The sequence below is a fragment of the Equus quagga genome, chromosome 12 (assembly GCF_021613505.1).
Source record: "Equus quagga isolate Etosha38 chromosome 12, UCLA_HA_Equagga_1.0, whole genome shotgun sequence".
Taxonomy (NCBI): domain Eukaryota; kingdom Metazoa; phylum Chordata; class Mammalia; order Perissodactyla; family Equidae; genus Equus; species Equus quagga.
In genome coordinates, this window is record NC_060278.1 from 59,495,636 (window position 1) to 59,514,334 (window position 18,699).

Genomic DNA, 18,699 nt, shown 5'->3' on the forward strand with positions numbered 1-18,699 from the left:
TAAAATTTACACGAGCACAGTTGGTGCCCCCAGAGCAAAGTAAGGGCTTAGAAATCCACCCTGACTCACTTAGCAGCCAGTGTGGCTTTATTGAAACATCTGTGAAGCACCGAATTTGCACATCTGGAGCTCCTTGCACCATGGCTGTCACTCCCCCTGGGTGACACTGGAGGATGTGGTGGTGATGAGGTTGGGAGTGTTTGAGATGAAAATACTGCTCCGTTGTTTTGGGGTTTTTTGTTTTCATTACGTCCATTTAAAAATGGCTTAATCAGTGGAATTTCACTTTACTGCAGAAGACGCAGAAACTGGATCGTGTCTATATAATGACATAGTTCAGATGGCTCACGTCAGAAACAGAACAATACCCTCTTGTGTTGGAGTCCTGCCGAATCTCAATGGACAGCAAAAATGAGGGGCAGATATTTCACGTTTAAGTGAAATCTATGATTTAGGTATCCCTGGATACAAGATTTAGATAAGATGTGGCTCTAACAAGTACAATTGTCCTTTCCTCCTATATCTTGAGTCATGTAACGTAGGTGAGGACAAGCCTGCAGGAAGAGAAGAGAAGATAGAAGGGCATAGACGAGTCTGTGAAATGGATTACAGTGCACCGTCCCAGAGTTCTTCCAGGGACTTAACAAGGCAACGTGTGCAAAGATGCCCAGGACAGTGTAATTTCAACAAGTGTTGGTTGAAAAATTATCATTAGAAAATCTATACTGAAAAATTGATTATGTGGAGTTGTTATATTGGCAAGTAAAAACCCACAACACTGTTTTTAAAAATACATTAATAAATGGGTAAGTTATATTTTTGAGAGAGTTCTCTTTGCTCTGTTGAACAATTTATACCAAATATTGTAAGTCCTATTTATGGATTAATTATGTACCAAAAGCAAGGTAAACCTTCCAATAGCTTCTAAAGATTGCCTTTATCTCCTAATTCTTTTCATGATTACAAATTAAACCAAGAAACTCTATTCAAGAGTTGAAAAGAAAAAAGCACAGAGAAATGTACACCTGTTAAATAAAATTTATACGTACGTTATTGTGTACTTTGAAAGTATCACTTTGAGAATAATCTTTAAAGTGCCTAGAACAGTGCCTGGCACCTTATAGAAGCCCAGTGAATATTCACTGAATGAATGAAAGAGCTCTGAAAGGTCTCAGATACATAATGCTACAATACAGCAATCTCAATTTTCAGCAAACATCAAACACGATTGTCACAACAAAAGACACTATGAGTATCTAACGTAACAACATACAACAATAGAAACGACCAAGTAGTTAGAGCTTTCTGAAACAGTGTGGCTCCTTTTCATCAGAACTTAACTGATTTTCAAGTGATGGTGAAGCAGATATTGATTAAACAATTGTTAAGATTTTTTTTAAATCCATGGTTTTACTTCCCATTGTATCTTACATTATAGATTATAGATTTCAAAACGCTTTCAAACTCACTATCTCATTAAAAATGACCCATCTTCATGCCCTTTTCTCTGAAATAAAACACAACTTAAAGCATATTGTTTAAAGAATAACTAGATAGTTGAATTATTAGAATCTCATTTGATTTTTCCATTCTCTCTCAAATTAAAGCAGAACCAAATAATGTATGTTATACAAAGGGATCGAATAAACAGTTTCAGTGGCAAATTGTACCCTCCAAAGATGGCCACGACATCTCATTCCACAAACTCTCTGACACTCTGGTCTTCATGCTCCTCCCTTCAAGAGGTGGGTCTACGTTCCCTCCCCTTGAACCTGAGCAGAACTTTATGACAACTTCAACCAAGAATATGGCAGAAAGGATGCTATGTGACTTCTGAGGCTAGAATTTTAAAATGCCATGCACTTCTGCCTTGTTCTCTTGGGACACTCACTCTTGGAACCCAGCCGCCATGTTGGAAGGTAACCCAAGCAGCCTAGTGGAGGCCCAGGTGGAGTGGCCCCTGGCCCATAGGCCCAGCTGAGTTCTGAGCTTGTCACCAACTTGTCAACCACATGAGTGAGCAGATCCTTTATCCCTCTGTCCAGCTGCCCCAGCTGACAAACCCCACCCAAAATGAAGATTCACAAACAAAATATGATGTCTTCGCTTTAGACCACTAAGGGTAAAGGGGTGGCTTGTTATGCAGAAATAAACAGAATTTCAAGGATTAGAATTCTAAGATTCTGCAAAGCTATTGAATGTTCATTATTTATAACATTTTGCTTAAGTGGTTGGAATAGTACAGTTACTATGTGGGGCTTGTTAGAAACAGTGGATTAAATTTTAGACCTAACAAGCTGGACTGAAGTCCTCCTCTGAACTCCACATTTCCCTTCCCACCACATACAAGTCACAGTTTCGGGGTTACTTCTGTTTCCGGAAGCTACCCACGACAGAGGCTGTGCAACAACGTTGCTTCAGATAATTAGACCGTGTAAATATTATTAAGTCAGTTGAGTAACTGAGCCAGAAGTTTATAAAAAAATATATAAAAAATACTTTTCTGAGATACGGAACTTGGTGGTTGATCAAATGAAAGAATATAAATGGAAAAACACTTTGGAAAACGTAACACATTCTACTAAGAGAAATTGAGATTAGAAAAAAAAGAATTATCATTTCAAAGTCTAACAGTTAGCTCCAGTTAGATATACATGATCAGAACATTGTAAATAATACATTTATAAATTCATTAATCCTTTTTAAAATTCCAGACTAATGAAAAATAGTGCATTTTTAAACAGCTACCCTGGCAGCAGGGGACTAGATTAGATGACCTCTTAAAGTTCTTTTCAGGGCCTATGGATCTGAGAAATACAAGCTGCCTGGCTATCTATAGACACCAGATCACAGAGGATTTTAAATCTAGATTCAATTACTTAAATTCCGTGCGTTATACAAAAATAAAAAAAAAAGGTCCCTCTTGCCCCCATATCAATGAAGTAATAATTAAATCGTTTCATGACAAATAGCATTCATGTGAAGATCATTAATTTCTCAAAAACGTGAACATTATTTGACTCTGTTTTATAGATTATCACTATTTTCAATTTTTACAATGTAACAATCTTATAATAGCTACAAGAGAAAGTGCGATTATAAATTAATAGAATGTAGTCTTCAAGAGAGCATATTCCTAAATAATCATATTTCATGCAGGTCCCAAAAACAAGTAGTAAATATTTCTTCAAATCGTGTTGAAGATATCTTACGGAGGGGATTTTTAAAGCGTTAAATGGCACCATATGAATATTCATGACTTCATCTGCATAAGCACTGGAAAAGCCTTACTTGACTCCTCAATTTTCTGTACAAATATGTGTTTAAATATTTGCTACCTCGGAAACAAAAACAGCAACTCACTGGATACTGAAAAAATTAAAGCAAAACATAAAAAGCAAATTTTGATCAAAGGTAGCCGTAGGAGGGAGCTGTTAATTCGAAAGCATGGGCGCTATAAAATGTCATGTCACCTAGTTTTTTAAAAAGTGAAGATGCCAATTCTGCTGATGAAGATATTGTTTTTCTCCTCTTGTGTCCTATTCATTATGCAAGGCTGCAGAATATGAAGTGTCGATGTGCGATCCGGGCCATCTAATGATCTCCCACACCTGCTCGTCTGGTACAATTTTAATTAACACTCCAAGGAGGTTTGTCAAGAGTAATCAAAAACATTGTCGCTTATAAAGCTGTGGCAAGAAATCAATAGTTTTCATCAGAAAAGGTGAGGTCTGGCATAACTGAACCATTTAATTGCTTCATTCCAATAAACAAAAACTGCACATTTTAATGACTTGATTCTCGAGATCAATACCCCACCGCGGATTGCATTAAACAGCAACATGTGGGGGGATATTCGGAGTCATTTCCATTCCGAAAGCAGCATTCCTCTTCTTTATTTCATCCCGAGTGGCAATCGGTGGCTGCTCCTCTGCGGGGCTATGATTTATATCCGATGAGTGACCTCTAGGGCGGTAAGACTAAAACGGGTGACTAGTTCTCAATGGTAAGCTCCTGGCACTTGACAAAGTGCCCGAAGCAGAATGAATTTACTTCTCTTTTCCTCAATCATCAACAGGGTCTGCCCTGACCCCCGTTCTGACTCCTATAACAAGATCTCCTGTCGCTGCCTGAAAAATTTACTGTCGCCTCTCCTTCTCATTGAGCCCGAGTGAGTACTTCTGTCACCTTCAGTGAACTGCGTCGGCAGATTTAACTAAACACCAGCCCTAGTTTAAAAACTAAATAAGTGCGTTTCCTATAAAGCAGGCGGCGGCCAGAGGCATCCGTTTCCAAATGGCGTGAATTTCTAAAATGTTAAATCTTTCTTTGTGCTGCCTTTAATGCAGAGTGGCATTGGGGGTCGCAAACTCATTTATTCGTGCAGTGCCATGAAGGGGAAGACCTTGTTAGAACTGCGGCCCTTAAGAACTATCTGTTTACCACTGGTTGCCATTAGCAAGCTGAGATCTACATAGCATTTAAGTCGTTTTGAAAGTTGCTCGAAAATGGAAATTCTGAACTGTTGAAAATATTGCACATGATATGCATAAACGGAATAAATACACAGGCATACAAGAGGAAATCAGATGAAACATTTTAAGCCCTCCAATGCACCCAGGCATCCAACTTCGTAGCACCATTTTAAAATATATTGTCAATAAAGACTTTTCAACAATGACTTCAAAAATATCCAGATATTAAGTATCAGCGTATTATAACATTCACCAGTAAAACATACACGGAAAGCATACACCCACATTTCTGTAATGTCCCTGATTTTAATAATCAGCGTAAAATAGTTAAGCAATCAAAATGAACATTTGCAAACCCCCGTGTCAACAACGAGGCAATTAAAAGACTGAAGTTTGATGCTTTCCTGCATCGCACTAAAGCCTTACGCAAAATTTCCACTCCCTCTTTAATTTTCAATTCTTCTACCCTCCCTGCTTCACAGCTCCTGGCTATTGGCTTTTACAATCTGTCCCTAGGGAGTGAGGAGTTATTACCCCTGTCGATGGAAGAGAAAGGGATGTTATTCCCTTGTCACCCTCTTCGGCTCCAGCAGATTCCAAGCACTGATGTATAGCTTTCATTGGAGAAAGGCGGCCGAGATGCTCTCAGTCCTCAGGCCTGTCAGATCCATCTACCTGTGCCACTGATATTACTTACTGGAGTCAGAGTGACACTCGGTGTCCCCAGAAGCAACCAAAAAAGTCCAGGTACAAACACCTCACGGGCCATTCTGCTCCTGGGGGTGAGCACCACAGCCGACCCCGGGGTCTCCTGCAGAAGGGGCACTATACCGTCGCATCTTTGGCATAACGATACATGCAAATGTTTATCCGCCAAATCCTTCGGAATTGTACCAAGTTCATTTTTTAGGGCACGGAGTATAAAATAAACGTTGTGACAACTTACTTTCGAAAAAGCTGAGGGAAGCTAATTAGAAACGTTTGGGATGCTGCCCCACTCGTTCACGCTGTTTTCAACCATTTCATTCTCCTCGTTGCTGTGATTTCATCATTATATCGTGACAGTTAAGAGGCTGGAAATCCCTACTTAACTCACCATTTTCAGGCCCACATTTCTCTCTCTCATATTTTTTTTTTATCTTTAAAGATTGACACCCGGGCTAACAACTGTTGCCAACTGTTGCCAATCTTTTTTTTTTTTTCTGCTTTATCTCCCCAAACCCCCACTGTACACAGTTGTATATCTTAGTTGCAGGTCCTTCTAGCTGTGGGATGTGGGACGCCACCTCAACGTGGCCTGGTGAGCGGTGCCATGTCCACGCCCAGGATCCGAACCCTGGGCCGCCGCAGCAGAGCGTGAGAACTTAACCACTCGGCCACGGAGCCGGCCCCTCTCTCTCATATTGAAAATATGAATAACTATTTCCATTAATTGTCAAAAAAAATCACCATTTGCAAAATGATTAAAAATGTTTATTATCAAACAATAATACTTTACATGGCTAGAAAATACATATTAATTTTTAGAATTCAGCCATGAGTTCCCCATCCTAAGAAATGTCTAGTCAGGAATCTAGGCCATGAGACTTTTCATACAAAAGCGTGTAGAGCATTTTCTTCTTTTTGTCTTTGGCTTCACCCCACGTCTGTCCTCTCCCGACCTGTCTCTGGCCTGAGGTGGGTAAGCAGTGGGGCTCAGCAAAATCGTCCACATGTGGAGCCTGCTCTGACCTGCCTGTGAGTTAGGCGACCCATGGCCTGGCGAGGTCAAGGTCAGAGCCACTGTGGGCTGGGCAGTGGACTCCAAGATCCTTTGATCATAAGCCCTTAGCAGGAGAAAGTTTTGAGCTGACACCCTCAACATATGCATATTTACTCATCTCTAAATTATATACAACTACAGGTCCCAAATCCCCATCCGAAATCTCAGAACCAAATGTGCTTCCAAATTTCTCCGATTTAGGCAAGGTAATAGAGAGCATCCACGATCCGTCATAGGACATTCCCACGGGGTCCTAGGACTCGGTAAGGAAACACATCAAGACTTCTGCAGAGAAACGTAGGATTATTCTGATGATGCGCACCAGTTGTGCTAAATAAAAGCTAGAAATCAATTCAGGTCAGTTCAGGCTGAGTCCCAAGTGAACCACAAAATCACTTCTGGCTTTCAGAGCTTTTCGGACACCAGGATCGTGGATAAGGGATGGTGGACCTTTACCTCCATATTAGGTATGGCAGAAAACATGCGCCAAAAAGTAAATAAAAGGGAGATGAGATAAAAAGAGAAAAGGAAGCCCTAAAATTTTCCTTTTGTATGTCCACAGTGCACAAACTTCATTTTGGAAAACTCTAGACACTAGGAAGACCCCTGTTCTTGAGTGAGGCTACAAGGGGTGCGTGTACAGTTGAAAATGCCCCGGGCAGAATGAGCTCATCTTCAGGATTCAGGGCCACGGGACCATCCAGAGTTCTTCTCCCTCCCGTTACAGCAAATGCAAACCTTCACCTTGTGCACAGTGAGAAGAAGGGCCAAGCCAGTCCTCCCAGACCTTCAGCCCTTTAAGGATGCACAGCATCTCGGCAGGTAGACTTACCTATAATCAGGAGGAGAGAGGAGGGGTGCTCATGGCTTGCAGATACACTGGTGAATTGAAGAAAACAATTCTTCTGTCAAACGGATTTGTTTATTAATGACCAGACAACACGCTCCCATCGTTTAAACTTTGCGTTTGCTAAAACTCCTCCAAGCGGCGAGGATTAACACCAATTTTATTTCTCTAGAATGGACCCAGCTTTACCATTTCTGGTAGCAATATTTTAGTATGAGTCAATAATCTATTTCCCAGAGTGACCTCTGTTACCCCCAAGGGGCCCGGTGAATTGAGGAGTAAAAAAGGCTGAAGCATGTGGATAAAGGGTATGTTTTTTTACTTGAAATCCTCAGTGAAGTAAGGTTAAAATTGTAACATAAAGCACTTTCCACCAAGAACTACCATCCATCATAAGTGGCTCTTCCTTCAACCCTGATGGTCAAGTTCTCGTCCAGCCTTACCCACATTTTCTTTTCATGGGAAGAACCATAAGGAGGCCACATGAAGGATTAGGGATGTCAGGGAACACCCAGACCACTCCTCCTTGTGATAATTGCCTTTCCTCTACTTTCTTCCTCTGGCTTCCATTTATTCTGCCTCAGGATGTAGGACCACAAGGGCAGTGCTTGCCCATCACGGGTTGATATCCCAGTGACAGTCCTGAAAACTCAAGCAGAGAGTAGACCCCACCGCCCACCCCTCTCCCATCGCCCCCCATCCCTCTGGTTCCCCCCTGTAGGGCCCCGGGCCTTATGGGACAAAACAGAATCTTTGTTGATGAATGCAGAAAGTTTTAGGAATTCACACCAGCTGTGTTCTTATTCACAAATACCTCAGTTTGACCCTCGCAAGTACCAATTAAAGTAGGTATTACCAAAGCTGTTTGAACTCTAGTCAACATGACATGCCTGGAAGAATTCCATTTGCATATAATTTGTGCTTACTTAACGTCAGCATTTATAAAAACATCCTGAGCCTCTTTTTCTTTTCAACCAAGAGAGTCTTTTTACACCCAGAATTTTGAGACACCCCCAAGAGCCCTAAGCAGCCTGAGGCCCATGTATAAAAACTGCCTTAAATACAGAATGTGTCCTAAAGGGCAACAAATGTGGAGACTTGCATTCTCCCACAAAGGTCTCCTGGCAAAAAGTGGGATGGATATTGTTTTTGTGTCTCTGTTGTGAAATGGATTTCTTAGCTTATTATGTTTTTGTCTCTCATTCATGTCACAGATTTAGAAAAAAAAAAAATCCTCATAGTGTAAGGACAACGTCTGACTCAGACTGGATGGCCCGGTGAAATCACTTATGGGACCTCTTCAGAGTGTCAGACTGATTCCAGACACATTCTCAGCAGGTAAGTGAGTCCCTCCCACGGACGGAGAGATGCACAAATAAATAATCCATCTCGTCCACGGTGGTACCTTGACTTCTAGAGCAATGCTGGCCAATAGACATTTGCCAGCCACATTACGTACAAAATTTTAAATTTACTTGTAGCCACATTAAAAAAAAGTAAAGAGAAACGTGATATTTTAATAATATATTTTATTTAATCCATAATATTATTATTTCAACATATGATTTACATTAAAAAATTATTAATGAAGCATTTTATGACCTTTTTTCATCCTACATCTTCAAAACGCAGTCTATTTTTTACGCTCACAGCCTATCTCGATTTGAACTGCAAATTTTCGTAGGAAATAGTGGCTATGTATTTAGGTTTCGTAAAATCTAAAGTTGGAAATGTAGGCTCACATACTCAAGTCGTTCCGAACCGTACTTAAAGGTTTTCCAATAAGAGACACGAGTTACCGGTTTTTTCATTTTCATTTTCATTAATTAAAACTTAAAAATCAGTTTCCTAGTTACAACAGGTACCTTTTAAGCGCCCAGTGGCCTCATGTGGCTGGTGGGTTCTGAGGGGGGACCTGGCAGTCCTGGGGGCGCACGTGAGGACTGGCAGCCGCCGGTGAGCCCCACCAGTCCTCCCCCCCAACGGCCCCTCATCCCAGGAGCCAACCCAGGTCCGGTTACGTCCTCAGCTCTCTGAGCGAGATTCCCAGCTACCATACTGTCTGTGGGATATTTGCGGGGATGACTTCCCTTGTGTCTTACCAGGTCCCCTTATAAGACTCCGTCTCAGTCAGCGTTTGATCAGGAAGCAGAGCCACGATGAGTGTCGTGGACTAAGGATTTATTGCAGGGCACACACATCGCACGGGTGGGGTGAGTGGTGAAAGATCTTAGAAGTGTCACTAACCAGCCCTCCTGAAGCTTTGGCATAGGTGGACAGTCGGGGCTTCCAGGGCCCTCTAGAAACCAGGCACACAGCTGCTCCCGGCAGGCGTGAAGACGAGCTGGCGGAGAATCTTAGAAGGCTGCTGCCTGCACCTGGCGCTGGGCCTGCCCCTGCTCTTGTGGGCATGGCCGGCTGGAGGGCGGAAGAGCCAGAAGCCGAGTGGAGGAGAGCAAGCATCAGCTGGAAACTGCCAGTCGCTCCATGTCTGTCCCTCACGCTGGCCGTCTCCGCCGACCCACAGAGAGCAAAGGCTGCTGGCTCACTTCGCCTTCTAAATCACGCACCACTTTCTCTCTCTTTCAGTCGGTTCTTCCCAAAGCCACACAGGGAAGGGGACTCTGGGAATCGAAGGTCCAGCTCAGCCAAGCCAACACCACACGAAACCACCACAGTCTCCGTGAAGTTTTTCTCAACTCTCAGCATACAGTCAAGCATTTCTTCTAAGAAAAGAGTTTGCTTTTGCCTCATGGACACCATGAACCATCTAACTCATCACTTGTCTCTCTTTGTGGTGACTGCTAGGAAGCTCTGAACTAGATTTGCAGACCCCTTCTCACAAGTGTATGGGTCAAGACATGCATTTTGCATGCTAATGTCCCAGCTTTATTTTATTTTTCTAGTTGCCCCCTCTTCTCTCGTTTATTTGTGTAATCCTGTTATGCGTGTTTTTACAAGTTGTGCCGAATGATTTTTCACAGGGAAAGTATATAAATAAAGGGATGGATGGAGAAATAGAGACAGGCAGACAGAGGCACAGCTGGACCTGGCTGCAGCCGACCCCTCCAAGCTTGTCGGACTCCACTCTTCTCTCGCTGCTCCAGCTAAACCGGCCTCGTTCCTCAAACACACCAACCTCCTCCCATTTCATGACCACTGGGGTCGCGGTGCCTCCTCCCAGAAGCATGGTTGGTTCATTTGGCTACATGAAGACTGCTCTATCTAAAATAGAACCCCCCCACCGACACTGTTACTCTCTGTTCTATCATGCTTTTTCCTCCAATTTTTGTTTTAAAATTACCTACACTTTGATGTTCTCTCAAATAATTTACCACTAATAATTTTTTCAAAAGAAGTTGGGGGGGGTGTACCATGTTCAATCAATTTTACTTATTCAAATGGTTTGGCCAAAGGGTAAGTTCTCTTTTCATGTCTCTCCTCCCACCAGACGAGCAGTTGTAGGGGTTTTCATAAACATTTGAGCTTGTGTCATTATTCCCTGCTGCTACGGTGTCGGGGGGAAGACTGGCACAGTTTGGGTTTATTTGGGAGTTAGTTGTTCCAAACCTGTGCTGTTGGCCAGCCCCATCCCCATCCAATTCCTTTTTTTTCTTTTTGAGGAAGATTAGTCCTGAGCTAACATCTGCTGCCAATCCTCCTCTTTTTGCTGAGGAAGACCGGCCCTGAGCTAACATCCGTGCCCATCTTCCTCTACTTTATATGTGGGATGCCTACCACAGCATGGCTTGACAAGGGGTGCCATGTCCCCACCCAGGATCCAAACCGGCGAACCCCAGGCCACCGAGAAGCAGAATGAGTGAACTTAGCCGCTGTACCATGGGGCCGGCCTCCCCATGCAATTCTTTTAACAGAGAAATCAAAAGCGGAATATGAGGAACCTGAAAGTGTTTTCACAAATGGTGTTTGCCATCCACGTCAATCCTATTTTTTCAAGGGAAATTTTAATATTCCTTCTCTTGATTGGAATGATACAAGACAAGTCTCCGGCATATTCTAGCAACTATCCCTGGAAATTCTAACGGCCAAGAAGGCTGGTGCTTATTTTTAGTAGCATGTAACTTTCACATTAGATGTTGCCCTGACCCGCGTTCATACCACAAATTAAACAATTTGAGAATATTTGTATTAAGATCAAATTAAAAAAAACTCATTAAAAACATATCTATAAAAGGATAAATACTGTATGATTTCTCTTACATGAGGTTCCTAGAGTAGTCCAATTGACAGAGACAGAAAGTAGAATGGTGGCTGCCAGGGGCTGGGGGAGGAGAATGAAGTTGGTGTTTAATGTGGACAGAGCTTCCGTTTGGGAAGATGAAAAAGTTCTGGAAATGGATGGTGGTGATGGTTGCACAACAATGTGAATGCGCTTAATGTCGCTGAACTTACAACACCTAAAAATGGTTAAAATGGTAAATCTTATGCATATTTTACCACAATAAAGCTGTTGAGTCTGCCCCAGTACATGAAGGTACTTGGCCTGCCTTTACACTTTATAGTAGGCTGGATAATGGCCCAAAAAAGACATCCACGTCCTAAGTCCCTGGAATGCGTGAATGTTACTGTATTTTGGCAGAATGGAGTCTGCAGGTGTGATGAAATCAAGGATGTTGCGATGGGGAAATAATCCTGGATTGTCTGGGTGGGCTCTAAATGTGACCACAAGTGTCTTTATAAGAGGGAGGTAGAGGAGATTTGACAAAGAAGAGAAGAAAGCCATGGGACAGAAGAGGAAGCAAGCAAAGTCAGAGAGAGTCGATGCTCTCCAGCCGTCTTTGAAGATGGAGGAAGGGGACGTGGGCCAAGAACGCAAGGAATGCAGCTCCTGAAGCTGGGAAAGGCAAGGAAATGGATTCTTCCTGGGGGCCTCAGAGGGAGCGCGGCTCTGCTGACACCTTCATTCCGGTCCCAGTGAAACTGATTTCACTCTATAGTCTCCAGAATTGTAAGAGAATAAATGTGGATTGTTTTCAAGCCACCCAGTTTGTAGTAATTTGTTACTACAAATTGTTTGTAGTAATTTGGTAGCCATAGGAAACTAATAGATACAGATATGATGCTCAGATGTTTACATAACAAATGTCTTTTTTTTTTGCAATACAGAATTATTAACTATAGTCACCATGCTGTACGTTACATTCTCGTGAATTATTTATTTTATAACTGGAAGTTTGCACCTCATATTTTAATATTAAAACTGTATTTTTGATACAAAATGCTTTATGTATTAGGTACATTCCCATTTTTTGTCTTAGAAAGCTTTGTATTAAGGGTATTATATTAAATGGTATTGGTATCTCTGAATTATAATCAGATAATTTCTATTTGAAAATTCAACACTTAAAATGCTCAGGAAAAACCTACCCGAAGCAAACTATTCCTGACCTACTTAGCCCCTCAAATATTCTATTATCTCCCAAAGGGCATTTAAAACCAAAATCAGATTTCCTTCAAATGGATGAGGCAAATAGAATATAAGCTCCCTTGAATTTGCATTCATTCTAGTTTTAACACCCACTTACATAGGACCAGCTTCTTAGACTCGGGAACATTAACAGGACAGACCCTTAGTTCCCAGAGAAGGCTCTGAACCCTCCTAAAGCTTGGAAAAGCAACACGAAATCCATCGTAGGTCACCATGGAAGCCCCATCACTGAAGACATCCTTCAAGTCTAAAGTAATATTTCGAAAACAGTTGGAGCTCTCAATAGCCAAATTATGGAATTGTTTTGCACTTACATTTGTCAGGTTCCTGTCATTTCCAAGTGGTGACCATTGGTGCAAACCCAGAACGGGGTCCATCCAGTCAGTAACTCATTCCTTGCCTTCGATGCCAATGGCACCATTTTCACCAGTTGGAGGAGGTCTCCCCTCCATCTTCTGAAGAGGTTGAACCAAGAAACCACCTCTTCCACCAAGCTCTGCGCCTCCACCGGGAAACCTGACACAGGGATTGCGTAGAAACGTGTAAAATGTTGATACTGAACAGAGAAGCTAATAAAGAATACTAAGGGTCTCTACTAAATCATTAAACTCTGCAGATTGTATCTCCTAATGCCACTTAAATATGTCCTGTTCTCTCCATTGCCACCGTCATCACCTTAGCCTAAGTCACTAGGATTTCACCCCTGGTTAATTGCAAGATCCCACTTACTGATTTCTCTTCATCCTCCATCTTGGGCCCTTTCTGTTTGTTCTCCATTCAACAGCCTGAACTCTCTGTACTAAATGTTAATCAGATCATATCGCCCATTCCACGTCCTACTGAAACCCTTTCAATGGCTTCTCATTGTTCTCAGTGGTGACATCAACACCCTTACCAAGGCCACTAAAGGCCCTCTGAACCCGACCCTTCCATGGCCACCATTCTACCTCATCGTCTGGGCTCTCTGCACTCCAGCAACACTGGACACCTGCCAGTTTCCCAGATGCGCTGCATTCCCACTCATTCCAAGGCGATTCCTTGCTCCACCTCCTCAGCCTGAGGACTTGGCCCCAGCTACCAACCCCGCTCTTCGCTGGGCTAATTGTGGGTGAGGGAGGAGTCACGAGGACCGAACAGGTCAATGTTTTTAAAGCCCTGAGAGCAGCAGCCAGCAACAGTGAGATCTAGCGCAATCGTTGCGACTGGGGTTAGTATTATTATCACTCCTCTCTCAGACCTCAGTTCCACGGATTCCCACGGCAGAGCTTCAGACCCCTCGGTCCAGGTCAGGCGTCCTTGTTGACGCACCCACAGAACCATGATCAGGAGAGCTCATCTCAATTTGTAATCATGCAACTTACTTACGTGGTTATTTAAGCCCGTCTTCCTCATCCAAGTCCGAGAGGTCAAGGTCTGTGTTTCATCACTCTTATATCCATGGTGCCTGGCCCTAGTGTTGATAATACAATATGATATGATAATATGAGAAGTGTTGTACAAGCACATAGCACTATATTTCTCAAATGGCTAGACTAATTTAAAATATAGTCTTAATATACAGACTGTGTGGCATATACAAAATTCACAGGGAGGAGCGCTGGGAAAGGACCAGCCAAGAGACAGTTAACGCAGTCAGCTTTTGCCACCTCAAACTCAGTGGCCTATACAAAATGTCAACCGAGTTTGAGGAGTCTAGGCTGCGTGCAGCTAAGTGACTCCGTTAGAGGCCCACATCAGCTGGACTTGGCCGTTGGTTGGGTATAGGCCTGCTCCACATGTCTCGTCCTCCCCGGCTCCATGGCTACCTGGAGGAGGCCCTTCTCGGGGTGGAGCACAAGATCTGAGTCCAATGCGCCAGTACATTAAGGCTCTAGCTCATGACACATGTACTACCAGTCCTTTGGCCAAAGCATGTCACATGACCAAGCCCGAACTCAGCGAGCCAGAGGAGTACGCTCTGCCCATCGTAGGAGAGGAGGGGAAGGAAGATTTGCTGAACCATGATTTAAACCATCACAGAGGGTCATGCTTCAGAGCAGTGGAATCTAAGGGAAAACGAGACGCCAGTGCTACCCAGCCAGAGGAGACCTGCTACAATGATGACGCCGCTGCGAAGAGAGAAGACAAACAATGGGATCAAATATAAGCCCCAAATTCAAAGTCACAATCAAGAGCCACCACCGCAAACTGATTTACAATCGAGATGCTTCTCAGTTCAACTCCTCAGCATGCTCCGGGGCGAGTAACTGTTGGGATTTATTTAGCCACAATTAACGAACACCAAGGAGGCCTCCGCCACCACTGGGACTCTGTGAGAAATGAATGTGCAAGAAGAAAGAGAGGGCAAAAAAAAAGAAGAGAGAGAGGAGAAATTAAGTATAGTGAAGGCAACAGAATTACGGGTCATTTTTTTCATCGTCATGTTTTGAAATTTCCTTTATTACAGTGTTATGGTCTCTCAAGTCAAATAAAAAGGTTTTTTTTTTTTTTTTTAAGTTTCAGATGATTGCCCAGCAACTGTCCAATCGATTCTCCTGCCTGCAGCCACTGTGACTATTTGAAATTGTAAATTTGGTCATGTCTCCACCCAACTGAAAACTCTTCAGAGGCTTCCAATGGTCCTCTCGTTAAACTCCGGTCTCCTTTCTATGGTTTCCTAGAATCTTCTCAACTGGCCCCAGCCTACCTCTCCGGCCTCATCTCTCAGCACTCTCTTTCTTACCCTCTAACCTCCAGATGCTGTAGACATTTTTGTTTGTAATAAAATGTTAGTCTCCTCTCCAGGCCTCGGCACGTGCTGTTCCCTCTTCCTAAGAAACTCTTCCTCTTCTCTTCCTTGTCTGGCTAATCTCCAGCCATCACTTAGGTTTAAGCCATCTCTATGGCTTCGTCAAAGAAGGTTCTGTGACTGACTCCTGCCGTGTGCCCCCAGAGCACCCTCTGCTTCCGCTACAGCACAGTCGACACGCTTTGGTTGGTGCTCCGTCTTCCTCAAGTTCCCACACACCCATGAAGGCAAGGACCACACATCTGACCCATTCCCCATCCTATCCTCAGAAGTCACGGTTTCCACCAGTTTTGCTGGAATCCTCTGCCTTCTGCTTCTCAACAGCTGCTCACTCTAATACCAGAGAATTTTCATTGCAAAGGAAATACTATTGAACCTTTTTTGAAATCCATATCAATTCAGTATATCTTTGGTAAGTGGCGCATTATCTCCAACTTCTACTCATTCCTCAAAATTCAGCTCAGATATCACCACTTCCAGGAAGTCCTCTGAGCTGCCAACAACCCCTTCAGGCTAAGCCTTGGAGCCCTCTTTTGTGCTCACAGTGATAACTGTGCACCTTCATCTTAGCACCGACCATAACCTTGCACATTAAGTTCTCAATAAACATTGGTTGAACTTGGAGAAATGGGACCCAAGAGGCAGGATTCACGTGTGACCTCGGCCAGAATCCTCTGTGCCAGCGCTTCCACTGACTTATGGCTGGCTCTTCTTTGAAAGCTATGTGATACCCTCGAACTGGCACAAACGTTAAATAATGTTCCCACACTGTTGCCTCCTGGCTGGGATGTGAGAGAGGCACACATACACTGCTACAGGCATCTAAAGTGAGAAGATTCCCCAGGTGAATACAACGGTCCATACGCCAGGTGCTCTAGACACATTAACTCATTTAACCTCCCCTACAACAATCCTCACGTCCCTATAAGATAGCAGAACCATTCCATCACTCCCATGGTGCACATGGGGAAACTGAGGCAAAGAGAGGTTAAGTAACATGATCCAGGTCACACAGCTACTAAGTGGCAGAGTCAGGTTGAAACCACGACAGTCTGGCACAGAGCTTGTGCTGCAACCCACCACGACACTCCCTCCCTGCTGCTACAGTCACGGCACATCTGCGCCCACATCCGGGACTTCTCAGCTCTTGGTTTTTTGGGGTTTTTTTTTTAAAGATTGGCACCTGAGCTAACATCGGTTGCCAATCTTCTTTTTCTTCTTCTTCTTCTTCTTCTTCTCCCAAAACCCCCCAGTACATAGTTGTATATTCTAGTTGTAGGTCCTTCTAGTTGTGGCATGTGGGATGTCACCCCAGTGTGGCCTGACAAGCGGTGACATGTCCGCGCCCAGGATCCAAACCAGCGAAACCCCTGGCCACCGAAGTGGAGAGCAGGAACTTAACCGCTCAGCCATGATTATTATTTAATAATAAGTTCACTTCATCATTTTGGGGGGTGTGGGAATACAGCATCACTTTATCACAGAAGAGAAATAAGATGCTATTTTGAAAAATACAAACCCAATTTGAAAGGTGTTACGGACTGAATTGTATCCCCCTGAAATTCACATGTTGGAGCCCTAACCCCCAGTGAGGATGTATTTGGAGACGGGGCTTTACAGAGGTAATTAAGGTTAAATGAGGTCATAAGGGTGGGGCCCTAATCTGATAAGATTGATGCCCTTATTAAAAAAAAGGAAGAGACACCAGAGATTTCTCTCTCTCTGCTCACACAGAGGAAAGGCCACACGAGCTCACAGCGAGGGGCAGCCATCTACAAGCCAGGAGGAGAGTCCTCACCAGAAACCCACCCTGCTGGCACCCTGAGCTTGGACTTCCAGCCTCCAGAACTGTGAGAAAATAAATGTCTGCTGTTGAAGTCACCCAGACTGTGGTATCTTCTTATGGCAGCCCAAGTAGGCAATGTGCAAAGGAGCCTCATATTTCCAACAAGCTGAGGATCAATAATAAACAGTGAGGAAAAAAAGCATCAGATGTTCGTTGGGTCAAACAATCCGATTGCATGAGGGAGCACTCCATTCTGGAATACATCAATTTCTCGTCATCAACAAGAACTATTTGCCAAATATCTACCAGCTCTGCCCCCAAGAAGTCTATGGTCTAGTTAGGAAGCTGTGGCATATATTTACCTACATGTGAGTGCGGAGGAATATGTAAGACTGCAAGACAGCGTGTGCCCAAAGAGTGGTACCAACTTCAAGTGGGACCAGGGCTCGGAGGAGGAAGATTCATTTCAAAGACAGGTTTTGGAATATTTAGGATTTGCTGTGCTTCATAAAGAAGGAACAGGCTGCAAATACACAGTTGTGTGGAGTAAGAGATTTACAACAGAGTTCTGGTGCCTGCAGAGTCTGCGAACCCTAAATGCAACTGGTATATTCAACAACCAGTAGACCCAAGGCCAGTTGTTCAGGATCGGGGGATGGGTAGGGATGCATGCAAAGTTGTGTTTGGGAAGATCATTCTGGAAGCTGAGTGTCGAGTGGACTACTGAAGGGAGAATCTGAAGGCAAGAAGACTAGCTGGGAGACAGAGCAATAATCCAAAACTGAATTCTAGGGTCTAGATTAGGCTGGTGGCAGTGATGACCAAAAGGAGCCAATGTGAGCAGCCTTGAAAAGGAAGAAGTGACAGCCAACCATCCTTGCAACCTCAAATCCTGTCATTCGGCTACACCTCTGGCTCTGCCTCCTCCTGCTGTCTGTCATCAGGGTCTCTTGGGAGGCAACTCATTCACCCAAGACCTGGGCCTTTGACACTTCAGCCCTACTATCCCCTGTCATTAGCGGGTGCTGGAGCAGGCTCGCACCAGTTTGTGAGAGCCAACGGGTAGATTTTCAAGAATTTTGCAAGCTGGCTATTATATCCAGTCATTATTCAAAATTAAATTATGTATACTCACAATTAAATAGATAATATTTAAAACAAAGCTAGCAACTCAAAACATATCAGCCCTTAGTTATTCCACTAATTTTGCTATTATCTGCTGCTATCTGGTCTTGAGGTCGTTGAGGTCTATTTTCTCTGTCCATTGGCAACATCGCGTCATGGCGTGCTTCTGCCATCTCTGCCCCACTCACATTCAGTGGCGTCAAGTTAGCAGCTTGAAATCGAGGGAGCATGTACACCACGGAAACTGGCAGACACTGCACCTCGGGGCTTGACTTAGTGTTTTGCTCGATCTCTAGACTTAAAGGGAAGGAGAAAATGTTACTGCAGATTAAATTCAAAAGTTGCACTGAAGGTGAAAGAAGAATCGGTTTAATGAGGACAGTTTGTACGAGGATGAGACACAGTTTTACAAGCGCTCACATAGCAGATTTAAGGACAAATCCGTTGGGAAAAGAGTTAGTGGATTG

General features: G+C 43.5%; 1 protein-coding gene across 12 annotated transcripts in view; it reads right to left on the bottom strand.

Moving 5' to 3' along the window:
• Positions 1-431: 431 nt before the first annotated feature.
• The window catches only part of LOC124248356 (uncharacterized), a 126,583-nt gene continuing 108,315 nt past the window's right edge, over positions 432-18,699 (bottom strand). For 4 of the 12 annotated variants that reach the window (XR_006891010.1, XR_006891008.1, XR_006891006.1 and 1 more), the window contains 3 exons: positions 13,899-13,983; positions 12,848-13,049; positions 8,663-10,309 (listed from right to left, as the gene is read on the bottom strand). Coding sequence is in view for 1 of the 12 variants with exons in the window: in XM_046678247.1 (XP_046534203.1) it covers positions 12,957-13,049; positions 13,899-13,983 (178 nt within the window). In the remaining 11 variants the exon portion in view is untranslated. Of the gene's footprint in view, positions 555-8,657; positions 10,310-12,279; positions 13,050-13,898; positions 13,984-18,699 lie in introns of those variants that run through there. The other 8 variants (XR_006891005.1, XR_006891004.1, XR_006891003.1 and 5 more) reach the window with 8 other exon arrangements.